Source organism: Cololabis saira, chromosome 23 (genome assembly GCF_033807715.1).
Source record: "Cololabis saira isolate AMF1-May2022 chromosome 23, fColSai1.1, whole genome shotgun sequence".
Taxonomy (NCBI): Eukaryota; Metazoa; Chordata; class Actinopteri; order Beloniformes; family Belonidae; genus Cololabis; species Cololabis saira.
Genome location: NC_084609.1, coordinates 20789395 through 20815866, shown reverse-complemented (window position 1 = coordinate 20815866; position 26472 = coordinate 20789395). Strand labels below are relative to the sequence as shown.

The 26472-nt window shown below is 43.8% G+C and overlaps 1 protein-coding gene across 9 annotated transcripts in view; it reads left to right on the top strand.

Moving 5' to 3' along the window:
* The window catches only part of foxp2 (forkhead box P2), a 102687-nt gene that overhangs the window by 63812 nt on the left and 12403 nt on the right, over window positions 1–26472 (top strand). For 8 of the 9 annotated variants that reach the window (XM_061715259.1, XM_061715254.1, XM_061715261.1 and 5 more), the window contains 7 exons: window positions 5684–5821; window positions 7455–7544; window positions 11937–12135; window positions 13195–13480; window positions 16236–16340; window positions 21913–22000; window positions 23524–23607. In XM_061715259.1, the coding sequence (XP_061571243.1) occupies window positions 5684–5821; window positions 7455–7544; window positions 11937–12135; window positions 13195–13480; window positions 16236–16340; window positions 21913–22000; window positions 23524–23607 (990 nt within the window). The remainder of the gene's footprint in view (window positions 1–5683; window positions 5822–7454; window positions 7545–11936; window positions 12136–13194; window positions 13481–16235; window positions 16341–21912; window positions 22001–23523; window positions 23608–26472) is intronic. The other variant, XM_061715260.1, reaches the window with a different exon arrangement.

Below are 26472 nucleotides of genomic sequence, written 5' to 3'. Positions count from 1 at the left end.
GAAAAAGAAAAAAAATGTCAGCACATTTTAAGTCAAACACCCTTGGTTACTGCTTTGTAACCAGAAAACAAGATTTTTTTTTCACATCCCATCTCCCTCCCCTGCCTCCCCTGTCTTTTTTTTTTCTTTGCATTTACAACACCTACAGGACAAGATTGCTAAATTGCGAGGACAGAGTGAGTTCATCATTGTGATGCAAAAGAAGTTGAAATGCAACCCCAAGGCGAGGTAGCTGAGTTTGGGGGATCAAGAGAAAGTGAGAGGGAGGGATAAGGGAAGAAAAAAAAAGTAGCACAGACCTTTGATGTAGCTGCAACAAATTTACCTTGTGACAGAAGATACATGGGTGCAATAAACGAGTTATACCAGCCCTTACACATGCAATCAGATGATTCTGGCCAGGGTGTTAATTGGATCCTAACCGGCAGATCTGATACGCCTGGGCCCCGGTGGTGAGGGGAGAGGGGGGGGGGCCTTTCCAAGTGATGAACTATAATTCACTGAGCTGCTTGAAGCACTTGTAATTTACTGTGTGTCACTGATGAAGAGGCTGATCCAGTGGAGGCCATATTACCTGCAACATCAGAGGAAAATGCCCCCTCTCTCACTTTCTTTCTATTTTAGATCCCTCCACTCTCGACACTTTCTCTTTTAATTCCCTTCCTTTCACTCTTTCTGCGTCCTCCCATTTACTCTTGAACCGTGCACACCTGCAGGGAAGCCCCAGTCAGGAGTGAATTGTGTCAGCTGAGCGATAAAGTTGTGACACTGGGCTCTGATAAGACAACAAACAACACGCACAAGCTTTGATGTACAGCAACACCGATGTAAACTACATTCAAGGGGCTTAATCACGGACTTTCTACATGTAGAGACGAATCATTATGGAAATTGTGTTAAGCCTGTCCTGATCTCCTCAGGCTCTTTATTAGATGCTTTATGTTATGATAAATTGCACTTCCCATGTACTGCTGTCAAACTGCAACAGAAATTGATTCAGGAAAACATTCAGTAATCTACTTAGCTTCAGTCCTGCCAATCTGGAGTATTGATCTTCAGAAGCCGAACATTCATTAGACTCAGAATCTCTTACACGTGGGAGTGATTGTATTTACTTGTATACAAGATAGTTCAGAGTCAGATGCTCGCCGGTCCAGCTTTGCTCCGTCACTTCGGTGGTCCTCGAGTGGAGCGGCCCACCAATCAATAATGTTAAGGCTACGTTTGCCATTAAATAGCGAGTAAATGAGCGGTGTAACTGAGAGGGAGTTGAAAGGTCATAAGTCCACGAGCTACAACGGGGGTCCGAGTTTCGGTCCAGTGCCTCCTCCGGGATGCCAAGGAGATTGAGACGAGATAGGGGTGAGATGTAGTTGTGGAGGAGTTCCTCCCTTCTTTTGCTGGATTTCTTAATCTATTTTTCTGTGTGTAAAATGAAGCCAGTGGATTAATTAGCGGTGGCTCTCTCCTGCCAAGGATCCACAGTAATTGCTAACGAAGAGCCTTCCATTCCTCATTACATTTATCTTAGCAGTGTCCGCAGCTCAGAGCTACAGGAACTACAGGAACATCTGTCATTGATAACCGCCCTCCGATGTTTATGGCCGCTACTGAGTGATTTGTGTGCAAGAAAATCGAAAAAAAGGAATCCCACTCTGCTACACTTAATTGTTTATGTTTGAACTCTGATACGACTTATCTCCGGCGGTAAAGATAAAGTGCCACACACTGAAGTGGGTGTAACTGCACGAAGAGTATGTATTCATTCATCACTATAGACGGCTTTGTCAGTTTCCCAGTGAGCAGCGTATCTAATCCCAGAATGCCAGTAAAATCAGATATAACGGGAGATTTGAGTGCCAGATTTGGCCAAGACGAATACCTGGGTTTGACCTTTTGCAAAGCATTGGAGAGAGACAAGAGAAGTGTAATGATGTGCTTGTAGCGGCTAGGGCCCCACCAGTGTTTTTACATCAGGAGCCAATTTAAAAGGTCCTTTGTTTTGCTCTCCAAACCTTATAAGTCGAAAGTTCACGTCGGTGCAGCTCATTGTTCTTTTCGAGACAAGGCATATAAACAAATGGTGAGTTCAGTCTAAAACAATTATGTTCTGAGTAATTATTTACAATCAAATTACTTTTTCAAAATCCATTTGCCAGCTTTTTTTTTCTCATTCAGATTTGCAGTATTGAAACCAGGAGACGAACCTTTTCACTTATTAAGATCCCTAGTGGCGACATCAGCTGCAGCTAATTTCAAACAATTTGATAAATCCCATTAATGGTTTTTGTGCTCCAAATACTGGAAATGCATCCATTTCTCCCGGATTACAGGGAAACAGAGGCACAGCCCAATTGGAATATCACGGCTCCTCTTCTGCGATGGAGTGTCTATTCATGGTGCGTGAATGTTTACGCCACTGCCAGCGTCTACTAAATGCTCATTAATTTTATCCCTTCGTGGCAAAATCATTTCAAGGAGAGGCAATTCAGCCCCCTGTTCCTTTCAATTCACCGCTCACGTCAATCAAACCCTCCTGCAGTATCCTGCAGAATGGAGGTGTTATATTCCTGCAATTATCATGTCATATACTCGAAAATGTAAATGAACGTGTGTGTAAAATTAAATTTATGGGTTGTCAGTGAAGAATAAGAACCAGGAGAGCAATTACTTATCTGCTTTCATCTTGGAGCCTCTGATACGTCAAGCAGAAAAGCATGCAGTTAAATGCCGGCATTAGCATTGTGCTGCACTTCACAATGGTTGTGGGCCAGTGCCTTTTCTCCTCTCCTTTTCTTGCTCCTGGCTTCTCCGTCTTTCTTTTTGTTCTTTTAGTTATTTTATTCTTTGTGCAGGGTGATGCTGTATTTCATCACCTGTTTTTCTTACATTTTATTTTGTTTATTTGAATTATACATCGGTTGTAGTCAGTGCACCGTTATCCTGCATTGTTCTTTTTCATGAACCGGACTGAGCATGTATGTTTCACCACCCACGCAGTCTAGAAAGTGTATGAAGCTTGATGTACAGTTCATATTTAATTCTTCTTTACATATGCCTGTGCATGCCTTTGTGTTTAATCCCACATGTCAACGCCTGCATCCTTTTTGTGAACCAAAGCATCTTCGAGCGAGCACCCAATTAATAGTCTAAATGAGTGAATCTCTTGTGTTGTGTCTCCGCTGCCCTCGCCCCATTGTAATGGCATCCAACACAAAACCAGAAGTGACTGCGGGGGTAATTACTTACTGAACAAATGTACCTTTAAGGGTTAATAGCACTGAAGGTGTAAGCACAGTATTTGCATAATTACACACAGACTGTTTAATTTGCAACTTTTGACGGCTTTTGTTCGGCTCCTCGCTTATTGTGAATGCAATTTCTCTTGTGCTCTTGCGTAGAGGAGTCCAGAGAAGAAAAGAGATGTACCACTGCATCCTCCGCCGCCTCCTCCTCCTCCTCCTCCTCCTCCTCCTCCTCCTCCTCCTCCTCCATCTTTTCCACCTTAGATGGAGTCCCTTCTCTCTAAGACCCTAATGAACAATGGAGGCAGGATTTGTTTGAATATGAATATGAATGTGCAGCGGGGCCGGCTGGAAGTTGACCTTCAGCTGTGATTTTCAGTTCATCAGGATTAGTCAAGGCGGGCGATCAGGAGCCACTAATGCATAATGACTTCTAAAATGAAAAATGTGTAGTGACCATGCAAATGTCTCGGCTAATCAAAGAGGGGGGAAAACCTGGGGTTGGTGGTTTGGGGGGAGGTAGCATTCAGGAGAGGAGAGCTAAACAAGGACATGTCAAGGCCTGACAGAGAGAGAGGGGGGAAAGAAGAAGGAAGGAGAGACATGCATGGAAAGTAATCAAGCCTGCTTGATTAGCTGGCGATGAGGACAGGGATGTCTTATTGGCCCCCTTGACACGCTATGTAGACTAGCTACTGTCATAGCAGCACTACGCCAACCACCACTGCAATTAAAATCAGTGAAGGTGTTACTACATGTTAATGACTGAACTGTGCTAGGCTTTAGTTTAAAATCTCTGTTGATGAGATGCAGCATCCAGGCCTGAAAATTTTAAAAACATGCAAACTAATTTGTACCTAATATTGATGATATTGCATTTTAAATGTTACATTGAAGAAGACATGAAGACATGTGCTGCTCCTGTGTGTGTGGTCAAGTTTCTAAAACGTTAAAAGAGGACCTACATGAGAAGAATCACTTTTTCTATGTTTTTGGCCACATGTTTGGGCATTTTAAGTGACTACGTACTTAAAAGCTGTCCTTGGATTGCTCATTTCTCAGATATTAAGTGACCCTTGGCATCACAGAAGCAGAAAATCGTAGAAATATCCAGCTTCCACATATTTATTTCAACCCAACTTGGGACTATCCAGCATTTGCTTTACTTTTAAAAGAGGTCATAAAAAAGCTGTAACATGACTTTCAAATAAGCCACAACCTTATATGAACAGGAAGGAATAAATGGATGGAGTTGCATGTCTGACTCCACCCCCTGAAACCGGCTGCTGTGAGCAGAGATGTGCACACATGGTTTTGCCTTGTGTGATGTATTTTGACCAAAGCATGTCAGAAACATTTCATCAGATCCTCAGGAATGAGGCTTTGCAAAAAAAAACAAAAAAACCCAGATCATAAAGTCATCTTTAAGTCAAGATTTTGAACCGTTGAACAACTTTCTTTGCCGTGCATTGGATACTAAATCATTCACACATTTTCGATTTTTATTTTCTGACAAGTAAACAAAAAAGAGTTGTTATTGTTTCTCCTCAAAAGTCTTTCCATTTTTAAGCTGTGAGGAGCAGCTGAAACTTCCCAGTAAAACTGTTAGCCTGCACTCCCCTGTTGAAACGTGTGCAGGCAATCAAAGACTGTAAAGACACGTATCGTTTGTCTATTGATCTGCTGCCTCAGAAGCCGCATGTGCTCCTGCCTCAGAAGAAACACAAGATATGTACCTTTGTTTTGCCTCGGCAAGGCTCCTCTGCCATTGCTTCACAGTGTATATTTTGAGGATGATCACCTAAAAATGACACTTTCTTTTCAAAATAACATACAGCCAAAGACAAGACCACATCTGGGGATTTGGGCTTGCTTATGTGAGAAATGTTTAGAGTCATCTTAAGTGCAGAGAGTCTAAGAAATATCTTCCTTTAAACACGAGAAGAATGCCATAGATGAATACCAAAACCTCCCAGCCATGCTCTGTCCACCTCATCACCGTTTTAATAAAATTTCGAGCTGTGCGTGTTCACGCTGCTTTACAGTAGCGGCACTGATAGGCATGCTAAAGTAGGGGAGTTCAAGGGTCCTGCTAATTAAGGTCTATGTCTATTTAAATCCCCTGCTTTTCCCAGCGGGATGAGGACAGGAAAATAAGATGAGCAACACAAAGGCACAGCACCCAGCTGTCCTTCAGTATCTCCTCTAGGCTGCCAAACATCACGGCCATGGGAGCCCTGCTCTCCCTACCTCTCCAACCACCAATTACCTCAATCCCCGAAGATCCATGCCCCCTATGCCTGAGACATTGCTTTTTTACTTTCTACCATGTTTATCTATCTCAATATTTACCTTTCCTCTCTCCGTCTTCCCCCACCTTCCCTTTATTCCTCCCCATGACCCCTTGTTTTATGATTTCCCCGCTCATCCATGTCCAGGTTCCAGTGTCAGTGGCCATGATGAGTCCCCAGGTGATCACGCCACAACAGATGCAGCAGATCCTCCAGCAGCAGGTGCTCTCCCCCCAGCAGCTCCAGGCCCTCCTCCAGCAACAGCAGGCTGTAATGCTGCAGCAGGTAGACACACTCGCCGTCAGATGTTACAAACAATGCAAACATATTGACACAAATGCCGCAGCGCTTTCAAACAGACCTAAATGAGCGCCGGAGCCCTTCAGCAGCCAGCTGGTGTGCTGCACATGTGTGCAAAGGCTCAGTGATGCGCGCCCTCAAAGAGGCACTTTGAAATATACACATTTACAAATATATAAATCACCTGGAGAAAAAAAAAACTATGCAACAGGCATCCGCATTTAAACTTTATTATCTCCCCAAATGTTTGTTTTAATATTTTACAAAATCTTGTTAAGCATTAATAACAGGCACGCGTGCCCTCACACACTAATACGCACACGTTAACTGTAACGTAGCCCTGAGTCATTGACTGGCCATGTATGAAGGCCCCCAGTCACTCATACCAACATACCACAATGTCCTTGACACACATACCAAGACAAAATCTGAAACTGATGCGCTTGTTCACGTCACCTCTAATTAACTGTCTCTGGTGTGTTGCTGGTTCAATTCTGTGACAGGCATCCATCAGGGACTGAGAGAGTAGGGCGCAGTTGGGCTGAACACCAGCAGCTGAATGATGGCTGACGGATGATGTAATACGTGGTATCGACTCGGAGAAAGCACACGCCTGGCACTGCCTCGTGTCAGAGTTGAAATGCATTTCTCATTCATAGGTTTGATTAAGGAAAAGAGAATAGTTTAATTAAGAGTGTCAGTCATTCTGACTCTTTTCATTAATTGCGGCTCAGCTTGAAATTTCGTTTAAGGACAATCCCACATCACTGCGTGGCCTTTTTTATAGATTACATTTAATTTAGATCAACACTTTAAGTTTGCATAATTTTATGACAGTATCGTGTCATTAATTTGCATCGGACTTGGCATCACGAACGTAATCATCTTAATCAGCAGGGATCTCACTTGAACTAATCTACATTTATGTGCTTTATGTAATGATAGCTGGAGCTCCAAACATGTTTCCATTGCTCCTGGAGCTCCCATTCATTTTTTAACATCACTGTCTGTTAAATCATGTGGAGCATTTCTCTCTGAACTAGGTCAGGCATTCAAAGACTTTGTTTCATGGACTTGTCTCTCAGGTCAAACAGCCATCTGAAGACGACATGAAAAAAAACTGAAATGAAAGTTTAAATAGCTACCGTACCATGTGTGTTCACTTTTCTGAGCTTAATTGTAAAAAGGGTTTGCTCTGTTTGTTTGAGCCTCTTCAAAGGAAGCGTCTACACTCCGGCTGCCAAATCCACACTTTAATATGATGGATTGTTGTCTCTGCGTAACTGTGGCTCCAGTAAACTTCCACACAATGAGCAGTATAGAAGACAGCAAAGTTATAAATGCCAAAAGCAGAAGGGATGTTATCAACAACGTCAAGTTAATTATAACTGTTGTTCTTTGAGGAGCTTCGCATGTAAATAATTTGGAGTTACACGTTCCCAAAATGGCTTAGTCTGAGCCATGTCATTTTAACTTTTGAAGAGATGTCCCAGGTCTTGCAGCACGTTTGCTGCATTGTCTATAAATACCGGAGGATGATTTATGGTTGATGATTTTTACTAATGGCTATTCACTCATCTTCATCCTTTGCCTGTGCGTTTATTTTTTGTCTCGCCAGCAACACCTGCAGGAGTTTTATAAGAAACAGCAGGAGCAGCTTCATCTGCAGCTTCTCCAGCAACAGCACCCTGGCAAGCAGGTTAAAGAGGTAACAAACATAATTTTCACAAACAGTCAGATACATACATACCTGCTTTCCCACTATCAAGTCAAATCTGAGCATATTGAGGCTGAGAAAGTGTAGATTGTGACTTCCAGCGCTGAATTGGACCAGTCCAGGCATCGGACTTCTGGCCTCGCATTTGTGAGAGGCCAAGCAGGTTAATGGCTTTAGCGGCAGTATCAATGTAGAAAGAAGATTGTGCAATTCAGTGTGTCTCTGCTTTATTTTATGGCTCTTCTTATCAACTTTGTTTATGACAGACTTGTTTTTCTTACATCCGCTCTTAATATTTTTCACAGATAAAGCAGATTCAGTTTTAGATGAACTCCTGTTACCGTTTGGATCATCTCCGTGTTTGCTCCTTGAGCCTCGTGATTGGCATGGCCTTCAGTGTATTGAATCACTTGATTCATTGAATTAAAAAAGGAACTTATTGGATGTTTCTGTCCTTAATCGGATCTCTGACTGCATATCCTACTCACTGAACTGAACCGTTGATCCAGCTCGTGATCCTCGGCTTCCACCAGTGAAGTCATTCAATCCTCTGAACAATCTTGACACTGAATATTGGAGATAAACACTTGTTTAGAATTATTTTGAAGGTTGTTTTTACTCCTAATTCCTACTTACTCCTCGATTGTAATTGCAAAATTCAGCTGCTTTCACAAAGCTATTTGTGAAACGGACCAAACCCTTTGAACAACGTCTTCCCCTCCGCGCCTGTGGTTGCGCTGCACCAAGAATTACTGAAGGAAAGACAAAACAAACAACAAAAAGGAAAATGTAGTTAATGCAGCGCTACTTCCATGCTGGTTAGTTTGCAGACTTCAGTGCTCTTGTGAGTGTTTGCCAGCAATAATGATTGATTTCCATCTGGCCATACTCTTTAAAGAGTTATGACTCTTTGAAGAGACTTAAATCATTATAACTGCAACATTTAATGTCCCTTTGAGGATTAAAAACATTTTTTTGAATTAGAATTGAACTGCCTCACTCCACATCTAACCCTGAAATATGCCACCCAGAAATCAAGCTACATGTGAGTTTTTTTAGCTTGTCTTTACCCACAATGCCCCACTTTGCTGTCAACTTCCTGCATTCGGTCCACTTGAAGCGGACCAGGACCTATGTTTTTAGTGGGACCAGAATCCACTTCTTGGACTGGAATCAGCGCTCAATTGCGCATTCACACCTCCCCAAACATCCCAGCTAATGAGCTCTGGTCAGTTTAAAGCAGACTAAACAGGTGTGGTGTGAATGAACACTAAGTCTGTTCATCTGGTTTACAGTTCAACGTTGCTCTTGGACTTGTCGAACCTGATTCAGCCAGTTTAACTCAGTTTTACTCAAGAATCACGTTCACTGTTTGCTGTTCTCATGTATGCTATTATAGTCAGCAGAGCACTGATCCTGATGCAGCTTCATTTCCTGGCATTGTGGGCCAGCCCCACCATTTTGCTTTGTGTTAATTCAGAAAATCTGTTAAAACAACAAGGAACTAGAAGGTGTGTTTTTGTGTTTGACTCTGTAAGTTTAGTCATCTTTTGTAAAGTCTCGTCATCCAACTACACAAGCCTTTAGCTCAGGGAACCCAGGAATGATTAACCTAGTCATCTGTTTGCAGAGAACAGTCCGTTCGTGCAGTTTCTGCTCGCTGCCTCGTTCATGAGTGAGCTCAGCCGTTAACTGAACGGATTTCTCAGTCAGTGATTCTGTGCAGTTTGTTCAGCCAAAAGTTTTTTTCATCTGTTAACCCCACACTATGGGATATCCCACAACATGAGCAGTGTGACGTTTTCTCCAAGAAACAATACATGGGGGTCAGAGGGGCAGCACAGCTGGGATATTAATGAACCCAGAGGTGTTAGTGTGATTAACCGTCGGCTTGACCTCGATAGTGGAAAAATGGCAAAAGACATATGGGTGATAGAAACATTAACTCAAACTGAGTAGGGCTGGGGATCGATTCAAATGTCAAGAATCGATTCGATTCCGATTCTTAAGATTCAGAATCGATTATCAAGATTTGATTCGATCCGATTCGATTCGATTCCGATATTGATTTTGGTTAGTGTTATTAAAACAGTTTTTTGAGTTGTTGCATGAATTATATGACTGTAGTTATGCAAAATATTAGTACTAGTATTATATTGAGATTAAACAGCAAGTATTGGCAGCTAATGATGCTGTAAAGACCAATCACCTCCCAGAATGCTGATAGAACTGCTTTCAGAAACATTGTGGGTCAGAATTACCAAACAGATCCACGGCAGCAAACAGAGACGGATGAAATCGGTTTTATTTTTTTCCACATTCGGTTTTTATTTGTTCCATTTTCGGTCTATTTTGGTTTTACATTTTTGAGCATTTGGTTTTTTAGCATTTTTTGCAAATGTAACCCCAAGACAGTATATAAAGTAATGAAATATAGACAATTTATGCAATTATAACAAAACATTCCTTTTTTGGGCATAAACAAAAAATATAACCAAAAGTTGTAATGTAATGAGGGAAAAAAAATACATAAATACATTTTTTTTAAAAATTAAAAAAAAATCGATCTTTAGACATATGAATTGATTTTTAGGAATTAATATGAGAATCGATTTAGAATTAGGAAACCGATTTTTTCAACACAGGCCTAAAACTGAGAAATAGTTATGTGCTGAATGCCCACAGATGATTTCCGTCCAGCTTCTCTTAGCATCAACTAAAAACATAGTCTCAGAGAAACAAGTCACACATTCACTCCAATGCCAGATATATTCTTTATCAGAGTCTGACGCCATTAACAAACTATTTGAAATGCCATTTGAGGACACAATGGACATAGTCACTCATTTATTGAGAGGAGACCAGAGACGAAGAGCTTGAAAGAACTGTTCTCATGGATGTACAAACACAGAGAAACACATGCACAGCCAATACAGTAGCAATGCACGCCACTCATAAATGACAGTGACGGGCAGCTTGTCAGCAGCTGTCGAGTTCCTGTTCGCTACCGGAAGAGAGGAGACGAGCTAGACAGAGCTACGGACGTTTGTCACAGTGTTGATGCCGGAGCTCGTAAAGCAGCATCCAGCAACAGTGGAGGCGGTAAAAACCTCTCTGTGTCTTCTCAAGCAGTCCCCACAGGAAGTCGCAGCTGACCTTCGCCGGCTTTGTTTCTGTTTGGATTTGTGAATAGAGTTTTTCAGGGGGCTCGCCATCAAATATGGAATAGAAATTGCTCTCTTATATCTCTCGAGGCACGTTGGAGGGTTGTGGGGGTGCAGACCACCTCCCTCTGCCACTCCATTATGCAGCCTGTTTTCCAGTGAGCGCATCACAAGTTCTACCCCTCCCTTCCCCTCTTCTTAGTCTTAGTCTCCACACTTTTTTCCAGGTGTGTCATGATACAGGCGTGTGACATGCTGCACGTGTAGACCTGCGTTACGAGGGAGGAAACACTTGGAAACGTCAACGCTGCGGTTAAAACAACATATGTGCATCTTCCCTTTTTAAACGACAAACTCGATAAAAAGGGAAAGTGTTCCATTAAATTTAATAGTGTGCACTTAGAGCCAATTACAATCTGAGTTTTCATAATTCAATAGAGCTGTTTGCGATCTGGCACCACTTCATACACTTCCTCCGACTTGTTTTTCCGTGGCAACCGAGTTAGGTGTTTTTCACTTTTCCGTGTTTGTGTTGTTTTGCACAAGGCTTACGCAATCGCCTGCCTGGCCCAGCGATAAACAACCCAGCGAGGCAGCAAGGGGAGCTGAGAGGGAGGAGAAGTGTGGCAGCTCAGTGCATGAGTGAGCATGTGTGTGTGTGTGTGTGTGTGTGTGTGTGTGTGTTTGTGTGTATCCGCTCACATGCACATGAAGCTGTAAATGTCTCATTCTGCAAGTTCCCTCTGGCCACATAAGCTGTAACAGACTATCGGTGAAGGCGAGACAATTAACTATCTGGGGTGGTGGAGGGGGGGGTGCTGGAAAGGGGGATTAGAGCCGAGACTTACTATCACAATCACAAACCACATGCGCAGACAGGCTGGAGAGCTGGTCTATCAGTGCTGCTTTGTGTGTTTGTTTGTTTGCGTGTTCACGCACAGGGAGAGGATATGGGTACAGCACTGTGGTACAGCCCAACAAACAGGAGGAAAGACTAAGTGAGTGCAGATAGAAGGGTAGAGCAGGCAGAGACGCACCAGAATAGGTACAGCTGAGGTCACAGCACAGGCGAGCGAGTGCAGACTCTTGATGCACTCACTCATCACACATACCGCTCTCTATCCTCCGTCCTCTCAGCTGTTAATTCCTCTGTAATTTTTCCTCCCATTCTCTTGCTCCTCTCCTCCTCCTCCTCCTCCTCCTCCTCCTCTCTCTATAGCAACAGCAGCAGCAGCAGCAGCAGCAACAGCAGCAGCAGCTGGCCGCCCAGCAGCTCGTCTTCCAGCAGCAGCTCCTGCAGATGCAGCAGCTCCAGCAGCAGCAGCACCTGCTCAACATGCAGCGGCAGGGCCTGCTCTCACTGCCAGGGCCTGCTCCAGGCCAGGCCGCCCTGCCCGGACAGACCCTGCCCCCACCAGGTAAGCAGAGTGCAGGAACAGCAGAGACGTGGCGGGAGAAAGAGGGAGCAGGGATGTTGATCATGTTGATCCTGAGCACATGGCTTGTAGCAGTTGTAATCACATACTTAATGTGATTTACCTGCAGGTGTTAAGTCCTTGTCTTGTTTTGATGTGGCAGTGTCCCTTCCTGCTCTCAGATTTCCATCTTTTTGTCTTTAAGCCTGCCTTTCCTATCCCTCTTCTGTCTTTCATTCCAGCCTGGCTTTGTGTTTCTAATTGGTATGCACCTGTGTTTCTGTTGCGTTATCTTTAAGTATATCTGTCTGCATGCCTTCCCCTTATTGGTATGCTCCTCTACCACCCAATTTGTCCTTAACTGTCCACAATAATGTTTTTTTTAGACTCCCATTCTTTCTCTCCCTCTTCTCTCTTCTATGTCCGATTATGGCTTTCTTTGTCTATCTCAGTTTCTCTGCTCTGCCTCTGTTTGTGTTTGTTGTTTTCCATCTCTTGTTTCTATTCCCCCGCTCCCCAGCCCTCTCCTTCTGTCAGCAATTGTTGTCGTTGTTGTTGTTTACTGCCTCATCTGAGAACCAGGGAAAAGAAATGAATAAAAGGACAAACTGAAGGGGGGGAAGGAGAAACAGGCTCCATTTTGTCCTCCTGACGCAAATAAAACCCCCATGTTTTGTTGTTTATTCTGTTTACCACCAAAATGGCGAAAAATAGAAAACGAGGGGACGGCAGGAGTGAGTTGTGCAAAACTGGTTTGACACTGAAAACAAAGCTTATCAATGACGGATCGTGCACACAGTCACTGTAATCAATGTTTCATGTTTTTGTTCCACATCAAAAACAGAGATACACAAATGAACTGTGAGAACCTCAATTTGAAACTTTACAAGCTTTACAGAGGCAGATTCACTCAGTGGGAGCAGGAGCTTTGAAGCCGCTGTCTGGCAGAGCCGAGGCTTCTGTTCCAGGATCCCTGGATTTGAATTGAGTTAAGCAGTCTCATGAAAACAACCTACCCTAACCAGATTCTCCCCTTTTTTCTGTTTCCTGGTGTCTGTCTAGGTGGCTTGAGCCCCGCTGAACTCCAGCAGTTGTGGAAGGATGTGACCGGTGGCGGAGGCGGCGGCGGCCACGCCATGGAGGAAAACGGCCTCAAACACAGCGGCAGCGGCACCGGGAACCACGTGAGCGGCAGCGGCGGTTTAGATCTCTCCACAAACAACACCTCTTCAACTACCTCCTCCTCCAATCCCGCCAAAGCATCGCCACCCATCCCTCATCACTCCATCACCAACGGACAGTCGCCCGCTCTCAACCACAGAAGAGAGCGAGAACGGGAGCGAGAGAGGTAAAATAGTCAAACTTTCATCTCGCCACCTTTTTTTTTTTTTAATACAGCAGGAGGAAAATTACAGCATCACACCTGCCACCCGACAAGGCGGCAAGGTTTGTTGTTCTACCTCGATTCATGAAGGAGCACATCAGAACTCCAGGGAAAACAGGATGTTTTGTTTATTTATTCAATAGTTTATTAGTGTCGGAGTAATATTAAAGAAAAAACAAGAGCTTGGCTCTCCCAAGGGACCGTGCCTGCTATTGAACACACTTAGCTTGCACACACATATCAAAAAGAGGAAGCCAAGCAGGCAGACGCACTTACTACAAGTCTCTGTGGCAGACAAGACAAGGTAACCCTCTTGTACATTAAGTATTTAGTGCTTCCTCTCTTTTTTTTCCCTTTTGAAAATTACCTTCCTTGCTTGCTTGTCATGTAAACAGAATACATGATGCCTTGAGTGGCATTTCCAGGATGTTTATCCTTGTGATGGCGTCTTTTATAGATGCACCCACCACTGAAACACTGACTGTTCACACATATCTGCCTATCTGGCCCATGCATTATTCAAAGGCTTTTCTTGGGCGATATTATAATAAGGACTTAGGGTGGAGATATGTGTGTCTGTGTAGATGTTTAGTAGAGACTCGCACAGGAGGTGGAAGTGCTGTGTAATTGGTTTAAAGTAGATGCTATCGCTCCAGCACCACTAAAAGGATGCTTGAAAAAGATATCTTTGGAAGGAAGACAGAGAGAAAGAGGGAAAGAGTGCATGGGGATGGAAGGGAAGAAAGGAAAACAAGACTTTTTATCTGTCTGTGTCCCGAGGGGTGTGTGGTGTCTCATAATGATCGAACAAGGAGTATTGTCAGGAGTGCTGCTTACTAACATGCCACGGATCGATGTGGGGGAAACCCTCCTGTTAAACGCAAGCATGCACACGCCGTTCCATCGACCACACGCATGCATGCAAAGCATAACCTATAAGCAGCCACAACGCTGTGCACAACGCACTAACATCACACACACACACACACACACACACACACACCAGTGCCAAGCCTAAAGGTTAAACTGTCATCTTTAATAGGATGTGCTGTCTAGGCAGGGTCGTAACTTATTTGGGTGCCATTTGAAAAACGCCAGAACACCCCTGCTCCCCTTGTCCTCAAAGAACATAAGTTACACAGAGTATTAATCTCCTGATGAAAATTATATGGCTGTCTGGATTTTTAATGTTTACTTGAAAGCCTCCAGTCTCCCCCTCACCCCCCTCCAAAAAAAACTCCCTCTCCCAGTAATGGCTTTACAAGATGTGACGGCGAGTGTGGCGTACACAAAGCTTCAACTCATTCGAGATTTCCGTCGGGGATGTTAGCTGAACCCTCCTCTATATTCTTCACACATTAGTTGACTCTGCCGCTGAGTTAATGCGGTTAGCATGTAGGGGGAATGGCAGTGGCGCTGACCTCTTGCTCACACCTCGGGTTTTTCACAGGAGTCCCGTCTAAATCAAATCATTTTATATCTCAAGCGCTCCTTGTGTATCTCAGTTTATGACTAGCTGATGAGTTACTCGACTGGATGGGCCCCAAAATCCTTCAGCAGATCGCTGTTGACACCTTTCCACTGCCGTCTTGAGAGTTACAGAAAACATAGCATGATATACTGTACAGTTGGGTGGAGATGAACACGAGGAAGCACTTTTTCACAAAACAAAATTTGCGACAGAGGTACCGCTTTTCTTTTTTTGTATGAGCGTAAAGCTCTTATTTCTCTCTCTGTATCTCTCCATATCTCTCGTCCTGCAAGACTTCTCGTCAAAACAAAGAAAAAAATAAGGATTTCAACTTGGAAGAAGATGGACGAAAACATCTTTAGTGTTGGACAAATTACTGCTCAACTCCCGCTACCATTAGTAGTGACTTCAAACATCCAAATACGTGCTGTCAGGCCGAGGAGAGTTCTCGCGCAGCTACAGCTGCTCGTTTAGCAGGCGCTTTCATCCAAAACGACTTACAAATGAGGGACAACAATCAAGCTGCAACACAGCTAAGTCAATTAAATAAATACGAAAGGAGAAGCATGTTAGGTGCCAAAAAAAGAAACATAGACAAAGTGAAAGTCAGACCTGTGGAGAAGGGAATGTAAGTAGAGATGAGTTAGACAAGTTAGGGTTTTAGAGGGGGCCGGAGAGGAGCCGTTCTCATTAGAGATGTGTCTTGGAGAGTTTTTGATAGTAGCGTTGGACTCCCCGTCTCTGATGGGAGCTCCATGGTGGCTCGTTCACCAGCGTGGAACCACAAACCACTCCTGGATTGTCTTGATTGTGTTTCACAGAGGAGCGTCACAATCCGGCTGGGGTATAAGCCTCAGGGATAGCGTTTAAATAACTGGGTGCAGATCCAGGAGTCACTCTGTAGGCGAGAATCAGCGACTTGAACTGTATCTGAGCAGACTTAGCCAGTGGAGCTCAGCGAGAAACGGCGTGACGTGAAAAGCAGACGTGCCGCTGCACTTCCCCGTGCGTGCCGGAAGGCCTGCCAGCAGAGGCGTTAGACAACCCTGGCCTGAACTAAGAGTTGTGGGTCATATTAAGATAGGTAGAGCCTGATTATTCCCATGCTATATAACGAAGAAAGACATATGACACTTTTTTTTCATATGTCCCCCTTAAGTAGTTCTGTGAGACTGCCCTTCCCCTCTTCGTCTCATATTTCTTATTTGTGCATTTACGTTTCCTCTCCTCTCTCTGGTCTCCCTCCAGTTCACTACATGAAGAAAACGGAGGAACCCACCCCCTGTATGGTCATGGTGTGTGCAAGTGGCCTGGCTGTGAGAACATCTGTGAGGACTTTGGACAGTTTTTAAAGTAAGAACGTGTTTTGTGACGATGACGCAACACTGTGAAACACGCACATTTTTCTATCCTCGTCATTCAGCACAATGCAAAAGAAAACATTAGTGACTTCACGGAGCACATTCTGACCTTTCCGACAGCTAGTTGACAGGGTTGTACTCTTGTAGAGCGCAATTCAAACCAACTCTGATCCATAACAAATTTCTCTCCATGGCTGGAGGGGCCTGATAGGTTTGTGAAAAAGTGTCAAAAGCTAATGGCAACCCGCACGGCCGCACACTTACCTCCACAACAAAAGCCCCCATTCACTGTTGTCATGGTGCAGGCGCCAGAGCAAATGAACTCTTCATGCTCCATCAACAATTTAGTTAATTAGCTCATTTGTAATTGGCCGGCTTTGTTGCCAGGATGTTAGTGGGGGGACATCAAAGGAAGAAGGTGTTTGCAGCACTGCAGATTACAGGTTATCACGTTGCCACTCACCGAGTCGCTCTCCCTCCCTCTTTCCCTGGCTCCCTGCTCTCACACAGAGAAGAAAAGAAAGGGAAAGCTTTAATTTGAATATTCTAATTAGATTTGTAATTAACTGTGAAATAACGATCTGGTGAGTGTTTTTCATGGGCTGTAAATGTCCATGTGAATCCGCGTAAACTCTTGAAATCAGAACATTGTTCTTGCTTATTTTCAAAGTTTTGAATTTTCCTCCAGTATCCACTGATATAAGCTGCGGGAAGCGGAGAAATGGGATGCTAGAAGAAGAGGGGAAAAAAAACACAAACTAGTCCACCCATGGGAGCCACTGTAGGATTTAGGTCAGGCTTTTGCTAATTCTACCACGGCTTGTGAATGAAAGCTAAACTGGGAATCTGCGGATTGAAGTGACTCTAATAAACACGGTGTTTACCACTCTTTCAAAGACGTAGCCAGACGGTGCATTAGGCTCCATTTTCACACGCTGTCAAGGCATGAAACGTGTTTAAAGGTGCCGTATTTGACAGCAGCGGATTTAAACGAATCAGACGTGAATATATATTGCAACTACACCCTGTCAAGTGTGTTTGCTTATTCCCCGCGGAGTAAACGACACAAACACGTCAAAGTCAGTGTTGCGGAGCGACGCGGCACATCCATAATCATCATCTGCTCCGGTGTAATGTCGTCAGTCATGGTTATGGAAAGCCGGTTCGCCGGACTACTCCAGGCCAGCCGGAGCAGTTTGCCTTGCAGCTTGGGAACGAAATGCGCGTGTGATTCGGCAAGGCCGCGCCGGATTAGCGGCTTTTCCGATATTGCGTCCCATCACCTCAGCACACTCACTTAAAGAAGGCATCACTCGGTTCCTTTTACACTGTACACTCCCCCTCGCACAGAAACGCACGCGTCTGGGCGCTGTATGGATACTGTGTCCTCAGTGGCTTAGCGTGGAACTCAGAGCTGCTCCGTATAAAGAGATCGTGTCCGTCTGTGAACCCGGTAAGCTGGTGAGATTGTGCAAGAAAAGGATGCACGGTTGTAAAGACAAGCTGGAGAATTTCCAACTTGAAAGGGCACAGGTTTGGCAGACAGGTTAGTGTTTACCAGAACATCGGCTGCTGGAAAACAGAGCTGTGTCTTGGTTGAGTCCCCCCCGCCCTCCACCCCTCCACCCCTCCACCCACCCGCCCCTGCACCTACTGTAACCCAGCCAGCACATGAAAACAGACACCAACAAAGAAGGCTGTCTCGTCATTAGAACAAAGATGGCTGCTCGGTGGCGTGCCTTGCAGCAGTGATTGTAGGTGTCAGAGGGAGTCCTTTCATGTTTCGGGAGATGCCAGTCGACTCCACTCACACACACACGTATACACACACGCACACACACCACTCGCACACTTACACAGACACAGTTTAAACGGGGTTACATAAAGCGGGTGTCAGATTTAGATGACAGTTTAGATGTCGTTTGTTGAGGTGGTGGGTTGAGGGCGGGGGGGGGACCCGAGTCAAGGTGGGATCTGGTAGCTCGCTGCAGGAGCACAGCTCAGCGGCAGTGACACGTTTAGTCATCTGTTGTTTTGTTGCATGAAGAAACTTGTCAAGATCAGCATTTAGTACCTCTTCAGTGCGCTTTAAAGTGTTCTCACCTGGAAAAGGTAGCCGCAGGGCACCCTGGCACCCTGAATTAGTTCTGTGAAGTTCAAAATGAAATAATATTGCTGGGAATGTTTCTTGAGTGGTGGCTGTTATGGTTGTGGGTGTATTTGTGTTAAAAAAAACAGATGACAGACGCGTTAATGCTTTTAGGTTCTTGCAGGTGTTGTGTCTGCAGGGGACTCTTTGGTGAAAATGAAAGAAAAATGCACTTAATGTATGGACATTTATTTACTTTCATACCGCATAAGGCCATATTTTTCCATGCAAAGGAGAAATTAACTTGCTGATTTTAGCACAACCTGAAAAAAGCTTTTGCATTTTTAATTTGACGTTTCATTTTCTGAATATACATGTCTTGCCCCCTCTAGTTTGACTTCCCACATCGTATACTGCTTTTTAAATGAATGTCCTCCCCTCTCCGCTACACTCACACATACACACACACACACACACACACACACACGCACACACACACACCCTTAACTCCTCCACTTTCTGTCAAAACTCTGCTCTCCTTGTTACTGGCAGAAAAGGCAGGTTCCATGTTAAAATGGCAAGCTCAGCCGCTAACCTGAACGCTGGTGTCTGTAACCCGCCGCTAATTAAACCCACAAGGCAGCAGCCAAATGTCTTTGTCTCTCGGTAACGTACACATATGCACACTGTGGAGGCAGGCGTGCACTCAGGCAGGCCCCCAGCTGCTGGATAGCAAAGCTCTCCCCCACCCTTCCACGTGTCTGCTGCACTTTGACAAGACCTTTAAAAGGGAGGGCACCAGGACCAAATGGAGACAGCGTGTGTGTAAATAGGCCTGCGTACGTACAGTATGCATCATGTTTGTATGTCGGATGCAGACAGTAAAGGGGGCCTGACGTCCACCGCTGCCCCTGATAATACACACAGACAATTAGCAGAAGTGTTTCATCCACATATCCTGGCTTGTAGATTTATTATCGGGCCCTTAGTGGACGTTGATGGTCCATACATATTCATAAGAAACACCTTTGAGATCCTGTTTTCTTTGAGAGAAATTGCTGCCTCCTATAAAAGAAGAACTCTTTATTTTGGTGCTGAAATAGGTTTTTTCTTCTCACTCTCTATTCATCAATCTGTGTTTTTTATATTGTACCATTATGTGTTTTGATTTGTCCACATCTTTCCGTCTCGTTGTACATCCTCTCTCCTTCGTTTTGACTGGTCAACTGGTGCTTCCACCAACAGCATAATGTCATAAATGTAAATATAAACAGCAGCCAGTCAGACCTGATAATGAGACAAATGTATCTCTGAGTTTTAACCAGTTGTACCTGGATGTTGCAGTTGGGTTCCTCTGATCGCTGTATTTTGTTGCAAAGGGGAAATTCTCTTTTGAATAAATCAGACTTGACTATAACTGAAGTAACGTGAGAGGCGGTGAAGTTGAAGTCAAGTGAAAGGCAAAAATAGATGAATAAAACACGTACACAAGAGAGTGGTGTGAAAGGAAACAAAATAAGAACAGAAAAGGGATTTTTTTTTTTTATGTTATTTAAATACGTTGTAGTTCAGAAAGGATAACATCACTATGCACTCTTTTGCAACATTTCTAACATTTTTTTTCTGTGCACTGTGTGTTTGACCTCCTCTTTCATTCCAGTCTTTGTTTGGCATCATGAATGCTCAGTAGGACATAGTTTGATTTGAATATTTCATAAATGTACATAGTAATCTTTGTGTAATGGCCTTGCTAACTGGCCGGCAGTGAAATTGAATGTAGGAAGCTCTCGCAGCCTGGAGGACTGTCAGGAGGCCCTAACATGCAAACACATGCACATCCACAAAATGTAAGAAAACAAGCCTGCCTGCCGATGAGAGGCAAGCTTGATTAAGATTTCCCCCATCTTCTTCTCCTTCCTTTTTTTTTTTTTTTTTTTGTAATGAGGTATCTTCAGGGACAGCGAGCAGCACTCTGTGCTTTTGAAGCAGCTGTAATTCATGACACACGCCATACATCAAGTGCATAAGATAGCATTATGGGCAGTGAAATGAAAAGGGTATTTGCAACATTAGTTCCCTCATCCTGCGAGGGACATGATTAAATGATTAATGAAATGCCCCCTTTTTGCATGCGCATTCTGAAACAGCAATTAGGCACAGGGCTGAAGAAATCCACCAGTTCGTCCCTCCCCTCTCTGCTGTTACCCCCTCATCTGTCCCCCTACCCATCCCTCTTCTTTCTTTCCTTTTTTTACTGCTACCTCATTCTTGATTTATAATGAACATTTTCTGAGCATTAGACCTCAAAATGGTTGCAGAAGCATAAGCAAGGACCAGATGAAAAGGTTTTAAATGTGCGCTGTCTGATTGAGAGGTACAGTGTGATTACACATGCTCCGCCCAGCTTTTGATTGACAGTCCAACACAAGACCGCTCAATGAGTTGTCTCGTTTGGTACGCTGCAGATAAACAAGAAGTTAAGGGTGCAAAAGACAGTACAATATGTCGCAGGAGTGTGTATATTTTTGTGTTTCTGCATTTCTGTGTGTTTGTGCCAGTTCACAATATTGTAAGCTGGTCTGCTTCTTTAGAGTAAAGTGAAAGCCACGGAGGGAAAGATTTTGTATTCCCTCTAATGCGCCGGAGACAGTGCTGTAAATGATCATTGAAGGGTCTGCAAGCTAACCCATAATTACTGGAGATAAAGTGGCAGCTCTGGCATTTCATAAGCATGCTTCCTCAAAGCTCGCTTTGTGAGTTTGTCACCAATGATTATTTAGATAGAGGCTCATTACCCAGCATCACAACACTTTAGGAACCCCCTTCTTTTCGCACCATATTTGTGTTTTTGCTCATGTGTCTGCAAATGTGTGATGTAGCAAGCATAAAGGTCTATCTTAATGGTAGAGCCTTTGTGTCCTACAGATGAAATCCAATCAAGACAAAAACCCCTCATTGACTGCTATGGCTGCGTGGCTGCCTTTTTCCTTCTAATGAAGCGAACACACCAGATATATTTAATATGTCTGCTGCAGGATAATGCACCTTCAAGTGAAGAGCCGCTTTTCTGTGTCAGATGTTGCCGGTGTTAAATTGTGTGTATTGTTTTCAGCAAATTAAGGCGACAAAGGCATTCTGCTGGCCCAGCGTCTTTTATCCTCAGAAGAAAGCGGCGCTCAGGGTGGCACTGAAGTTAGTCATCTAAACCCGTGCAGGCCTATTGTCATGTTAAACATGGCACCGCACACTGTCATGTCACCTAATTTCAGCGTGGAACAATGGTTGCTAACTGGAATCCTATAGATAATTATCCCGGTATAGAAATATTATCGTAAAAAAAACAAAACAGTGTTGAAGTTGATACTGTAATTATCATCCTCTGCAATTTTGATCATAGTAAAAGTGAGTCAGATTTTGTGTTTTCATGTAACTGTGACACATTTTGGAGTTGAACCTCTCTTGTTTTCTCTTGCAGGCACCTAAACAGCGAGCATGCCCTCGATGATCGGAGCACAGCCCAGTGTCGAGTCCAGATGCAAGTCGTACAGCAGCTTGAAATACAAGTAAGCTTTCTTTCGATTGTAAAAGACAAGAATGCACAACACTGGAGCAAAGTTGGTGCACTCTGGTATTGCTGTACACTACAGAAGTTACAAGTCAAAACTTTATTTTTGAAAGTTGTGCGAGCAGGAAAGAGGCTACATTTTGGTCCGCCTAATACTTCCAGACAAGCAGGACCTGCTGAATTCAACAAAGCCACTAAACAAAGGAATCCTTGGGCCTTACAGCGAAAGCCATTATGGCTGTTTTAATTGAATTAAGCCTATGCTTTATTTTCTCTGCTTTCTTTTTTTTCTTCCTCTTATTCTTTCCAATTAATAGCGAGCGCATCTCTCCCAGTCTGCTGTGTTAATTAACTGCACTTTGCACCTGAAGAAAGCTCAAAAGGAGGGAACTATTTTCAGTAGGTGGAGCGTGACCTTATTAAGAAGTCATGCTGGCTAGATAATGAGAGCGCTGATTGAGCGACATTATTACTCAGCACTGCCGACAAGCGCTGCTCTTCCTTCAGAAACAAAACAAGTAGATACGTGTGTTTTCAACTCGGCTCAAACTCGGCACCTGCTGGAAATATTATGAATGAATGAAGGCTCGGTACATTGTGCCGGTCGGGGGGAAACAGCGACACAGTTCTCCGTGACAGACAGATGCTCAAATGGAAGTTGGCCTCAATTATTTTAAAAACACAGTGTGTACCGTGGAAAAAAAAAAATGTCTGGTGTACCTGATAGTGGAATCCAGCACCAGCGCTTTCTAGTTCAAGGCCTGCTCCAAGCTGAGCACTTTTCACACTTGTTCTGTTAATTCATTTAAGTGTTCAACGGTTGGGATTTAGCTGACGGAAATGTGAAATGTGGGTATAGATGAAGGCCAAAGGGAGGAAAGAAAGAAAAAATCAATGCAATTCATATAGTTTTATTTCATTTTTACGTTTTTGTAGCAGCAGATTATGAAATGGACAGTGTGGCCGTTCACAGTGGGGCATTCGCACTGTTCTTCCCCAAGTTTTCCCGTCATCCCTTTCTTTCTTTCTCTCATTTTCCATGAGAGCCGTCACCGGTAATGAGGCCCAGCTCTGCCGAGTCACAAAGATGTGTACACCTACGCGTCTGTGTGTACGTGTGTTTTCGGTTGGAGTGGTGGGGCGTTGGGCCCTTCAGGCGGTCTCCGTCACTCCACGTGAATGAGATTGATGATGGGCTCCGGCTAGGGCCACTAACTGGACCGGGGAGGCGGGGCAGCCCAGCGCCCTGTTTGGAAGACCCCTTCACCTCTCAGCAGCTGCTGGCTGCGCTCCATCCCCCTAACTGTGTCCACAGGACTTTGAGCAGACACTCAGGACGGCCTAATTTATGACCCGACTGGCTCGTTACTGTCCGAGCTTCGCTGACCTAAATTCTGCTATTGACAAAAAGATGAAATGCTATTTGTTTTGCCTCAATCTGTGTGCACCTTCTCTATCTCTCTTTCTTCTTTTGCCCTCTAATCTGACCTAATGTGCTCTCCTCTGCTTCCCTCCTGACAGCTTTCTAAAGAACGTGAGCGTCTTCAGGCGATGATGACCCACTTGCACATGCGGCCCTCAGAACCCAAGTCATCTCCCAAACCAGTGAGTGCATATTGCTCTGCCTACCATAAACACAGAAAATGAACAGTTTAACTCTGGCGCGGTTGCGCAGAGTGGGATTTGTAATACAGAGTTACATCTGCTTCTTATCACTCACACCGCAAGAGGACAATGGAGTCTGGAAGTGTATTAGATGGCAGAGCGGCAGAGTCCTCAGGCTGAGACAGCAGGTCATTTCTTTCTGATGGAGATAATGGCCAAAACAACCTGTTGGCTGCTGATGACTGTTTGGCTCAGTGGCCGCAGCGGCGCTCAGAAGTGGGACGAGGGAGGAGAAGATGTGTCATTTTAACAACAAACAGCTGAAAATGACAGCCCAGTGGTGGAGATGGTGTGATGGTGACATGAATACACACGCCGAAGCTGGAATTGGCTTCAAAAAAAAAAAAAGAAAAAACTGAAAGGAGTCATTGAAGAAGGAAAATGATGATGTCATTCTGGATTTTCTCTCTGTTGCCTTTTACTTTTAGATTGAATGAATATAAAGGGACTCATCCCAACCAGCATTTGAAATTTATATGAGGATTATACGTTTCTGCAAACATTATTTTTTCCCCCCAATTTTAGACGTTTTGAAATATCGGACGGCAAAACATTGTTAGCTTCTTCCTGCTGCTTAGTAAGTGCTTACTTTCAATAGAATAATTTTCCTCATCACCTCTCATCATAGAATGTAGATAATCACAAGATACCATAATTATCCTATAATTCCATCAGGAATCAAACTCCTTTTTCATTATTCAATCTCTCTTTTTTCCTCTCTCACTCTCCGTAGCTTCTTTTTTTTTTTAATCTTCAAAACTCCAGCAGCTTGGTTCCATCTCGTCCAATAACGAACTTGCTGCCTATAATCCACGTCTGAATATGAATGAATGATGCTAATGAAGTATTGCATTACATAAAGCACACATGAAAGAGCAGCTAATTGCATTTGATAGTGGGGGCAATTCCGACGGAATTCATAAACGAACAGTTAAGGCTTCAGTTTAAAGCGAGATGAAGATTTGTTTGGGAAAAACTGCACGCTTGTGTGCACATCGTCTCTGCAAGGGTGACCTGCTAAACAAAAGAGAGATGGCTGGCAGATTATTACACACAAGCGCGTAAAAATAGAAAAGACTAAACAGCAGGAAACACTTTAGATATGATTAATAGTTGTTGTTGTGAGGAAATAATGCTTGAAACGTATTTATGGTGCATGCACATGTAGATTGCTCTTTCCATACCCCCCCCCACCGAAACTATCTGTGCTCCACAGAGGCCTGCACAGGGAACCTGTGCATGGCTACAACAGCTCATTACAGCTAAGTGGGTTCATAATTATCATCTGAAATCCCTCAATCTACCAGTCCCTAACTTGACATTTTATCATATTTATCAACACATGCCACAAATGACCACCGATACCCCCCCCCCTCCTCTCCCTCTCTGAGCGCCCACAGCCCCACACGGCCTTCCATCCTTCAAGTCGCTTTTAATTCCAACTCCTCGCTACGGACGCATTCCACTTGTGGACTCACAATTAAGGCAATTTGGCTTGAATATGTAACGATGTCATTACCATTCCAGCTAAATTAGCGCAGAGACTAAAAGGTCAGTTAGGAATTTTCCAGTCGGTTAGAGCCTCTCACATGAGATTTGGGAAGCAAATGCAAAAGTGGTGGAAAAGCTGGACGATTAGCGAGCATAGTTGGCACTCGAGCCAGTGGTAGGTAGCACTCGCTCGTCTCTGCCGTCGAAGTGACCATAACTGTCCCTGCTTATCTCTTTAACTAGTCTTTTCTGCCTTATACTCAGAAGGAACATGAACTTTATATCCGAACTCTTCCACTGGAAGTCGCACTGAATTAGGGGCAGGATTGTACAGCTGCTGTAATTGTAAATCTCTGCCGGAGTAATAATGAGGCTGATTTTAAGTTCTGTCATCAAAAGTGTCATTCAGACAGGACTCTCACATACAAATGTAACTTTCCACGTAGTTTTGCAGTCGCAAGGGCATCAGTTTTGTAATCGTTGTGTAATTTACGATGACCTTGTGGTTTTGTGGATGTCCTGACCAACAGGCTGTTCTCTAAATCCTCACATCAAAGTAATGACGCAGGAATCTTGCTGTTGGTGGGAATGAACCCAGCCAAGTCTGTAAAACCATTAAGAAGCCATCATTTTTTATCAGTTGAGCATCCCTGACATTGGCATTAACCCATTGAACTCGAGGGTTTTTTTTCTAAAAAGCTAAGATTGCTTCAAAACCGAAATGTTCTCAGAAAAACTTCTCAGAAAAACACGATTATTAATAATCACCTTCATCTTTTGGTTTCACAAGTCCAGATTTTTTTCTCCTTTATCTTTAATCATTTGTACACTTTATTTTGACATTAATAACTTCAAAAACAGCATGCTAGAATTACATAGATTTGAAGTCAAATTAGAGTAACATCTTTCTGCACCAATAGTTTCTTCTTGTTCTTTTTTTAATGGCTCAGATTTGTTAAAGATATCTCGTACAGTAGGTGGGTTTCACCTTTTCCCAGCAGGGTTCAAATCTAGGTTGTACTCACAGAAACGGGGTCAGATAGTCTATGTTTGCAGGATCGCAGCAACAGCCGGAGTTTTTAGGGGCTCATTTCCTCAGTTTATGAGAATGATGAGTGTTTGTAGTGGGTGTAGAGGGAGGGGTGGTGATGAATAGAGAGATAAGGAGAGATGAGGCCGGGATAACACGGATGCTGATCGTTGGATAATCTTGAACAGCGTGCTTTAATTAGAATTCTTATGATACAATTTGGTGGTTGTAATTAGTGGAGATGGGCTGGCTCCTCTCCATGAGCCTTGTTAGTGGAAACACAG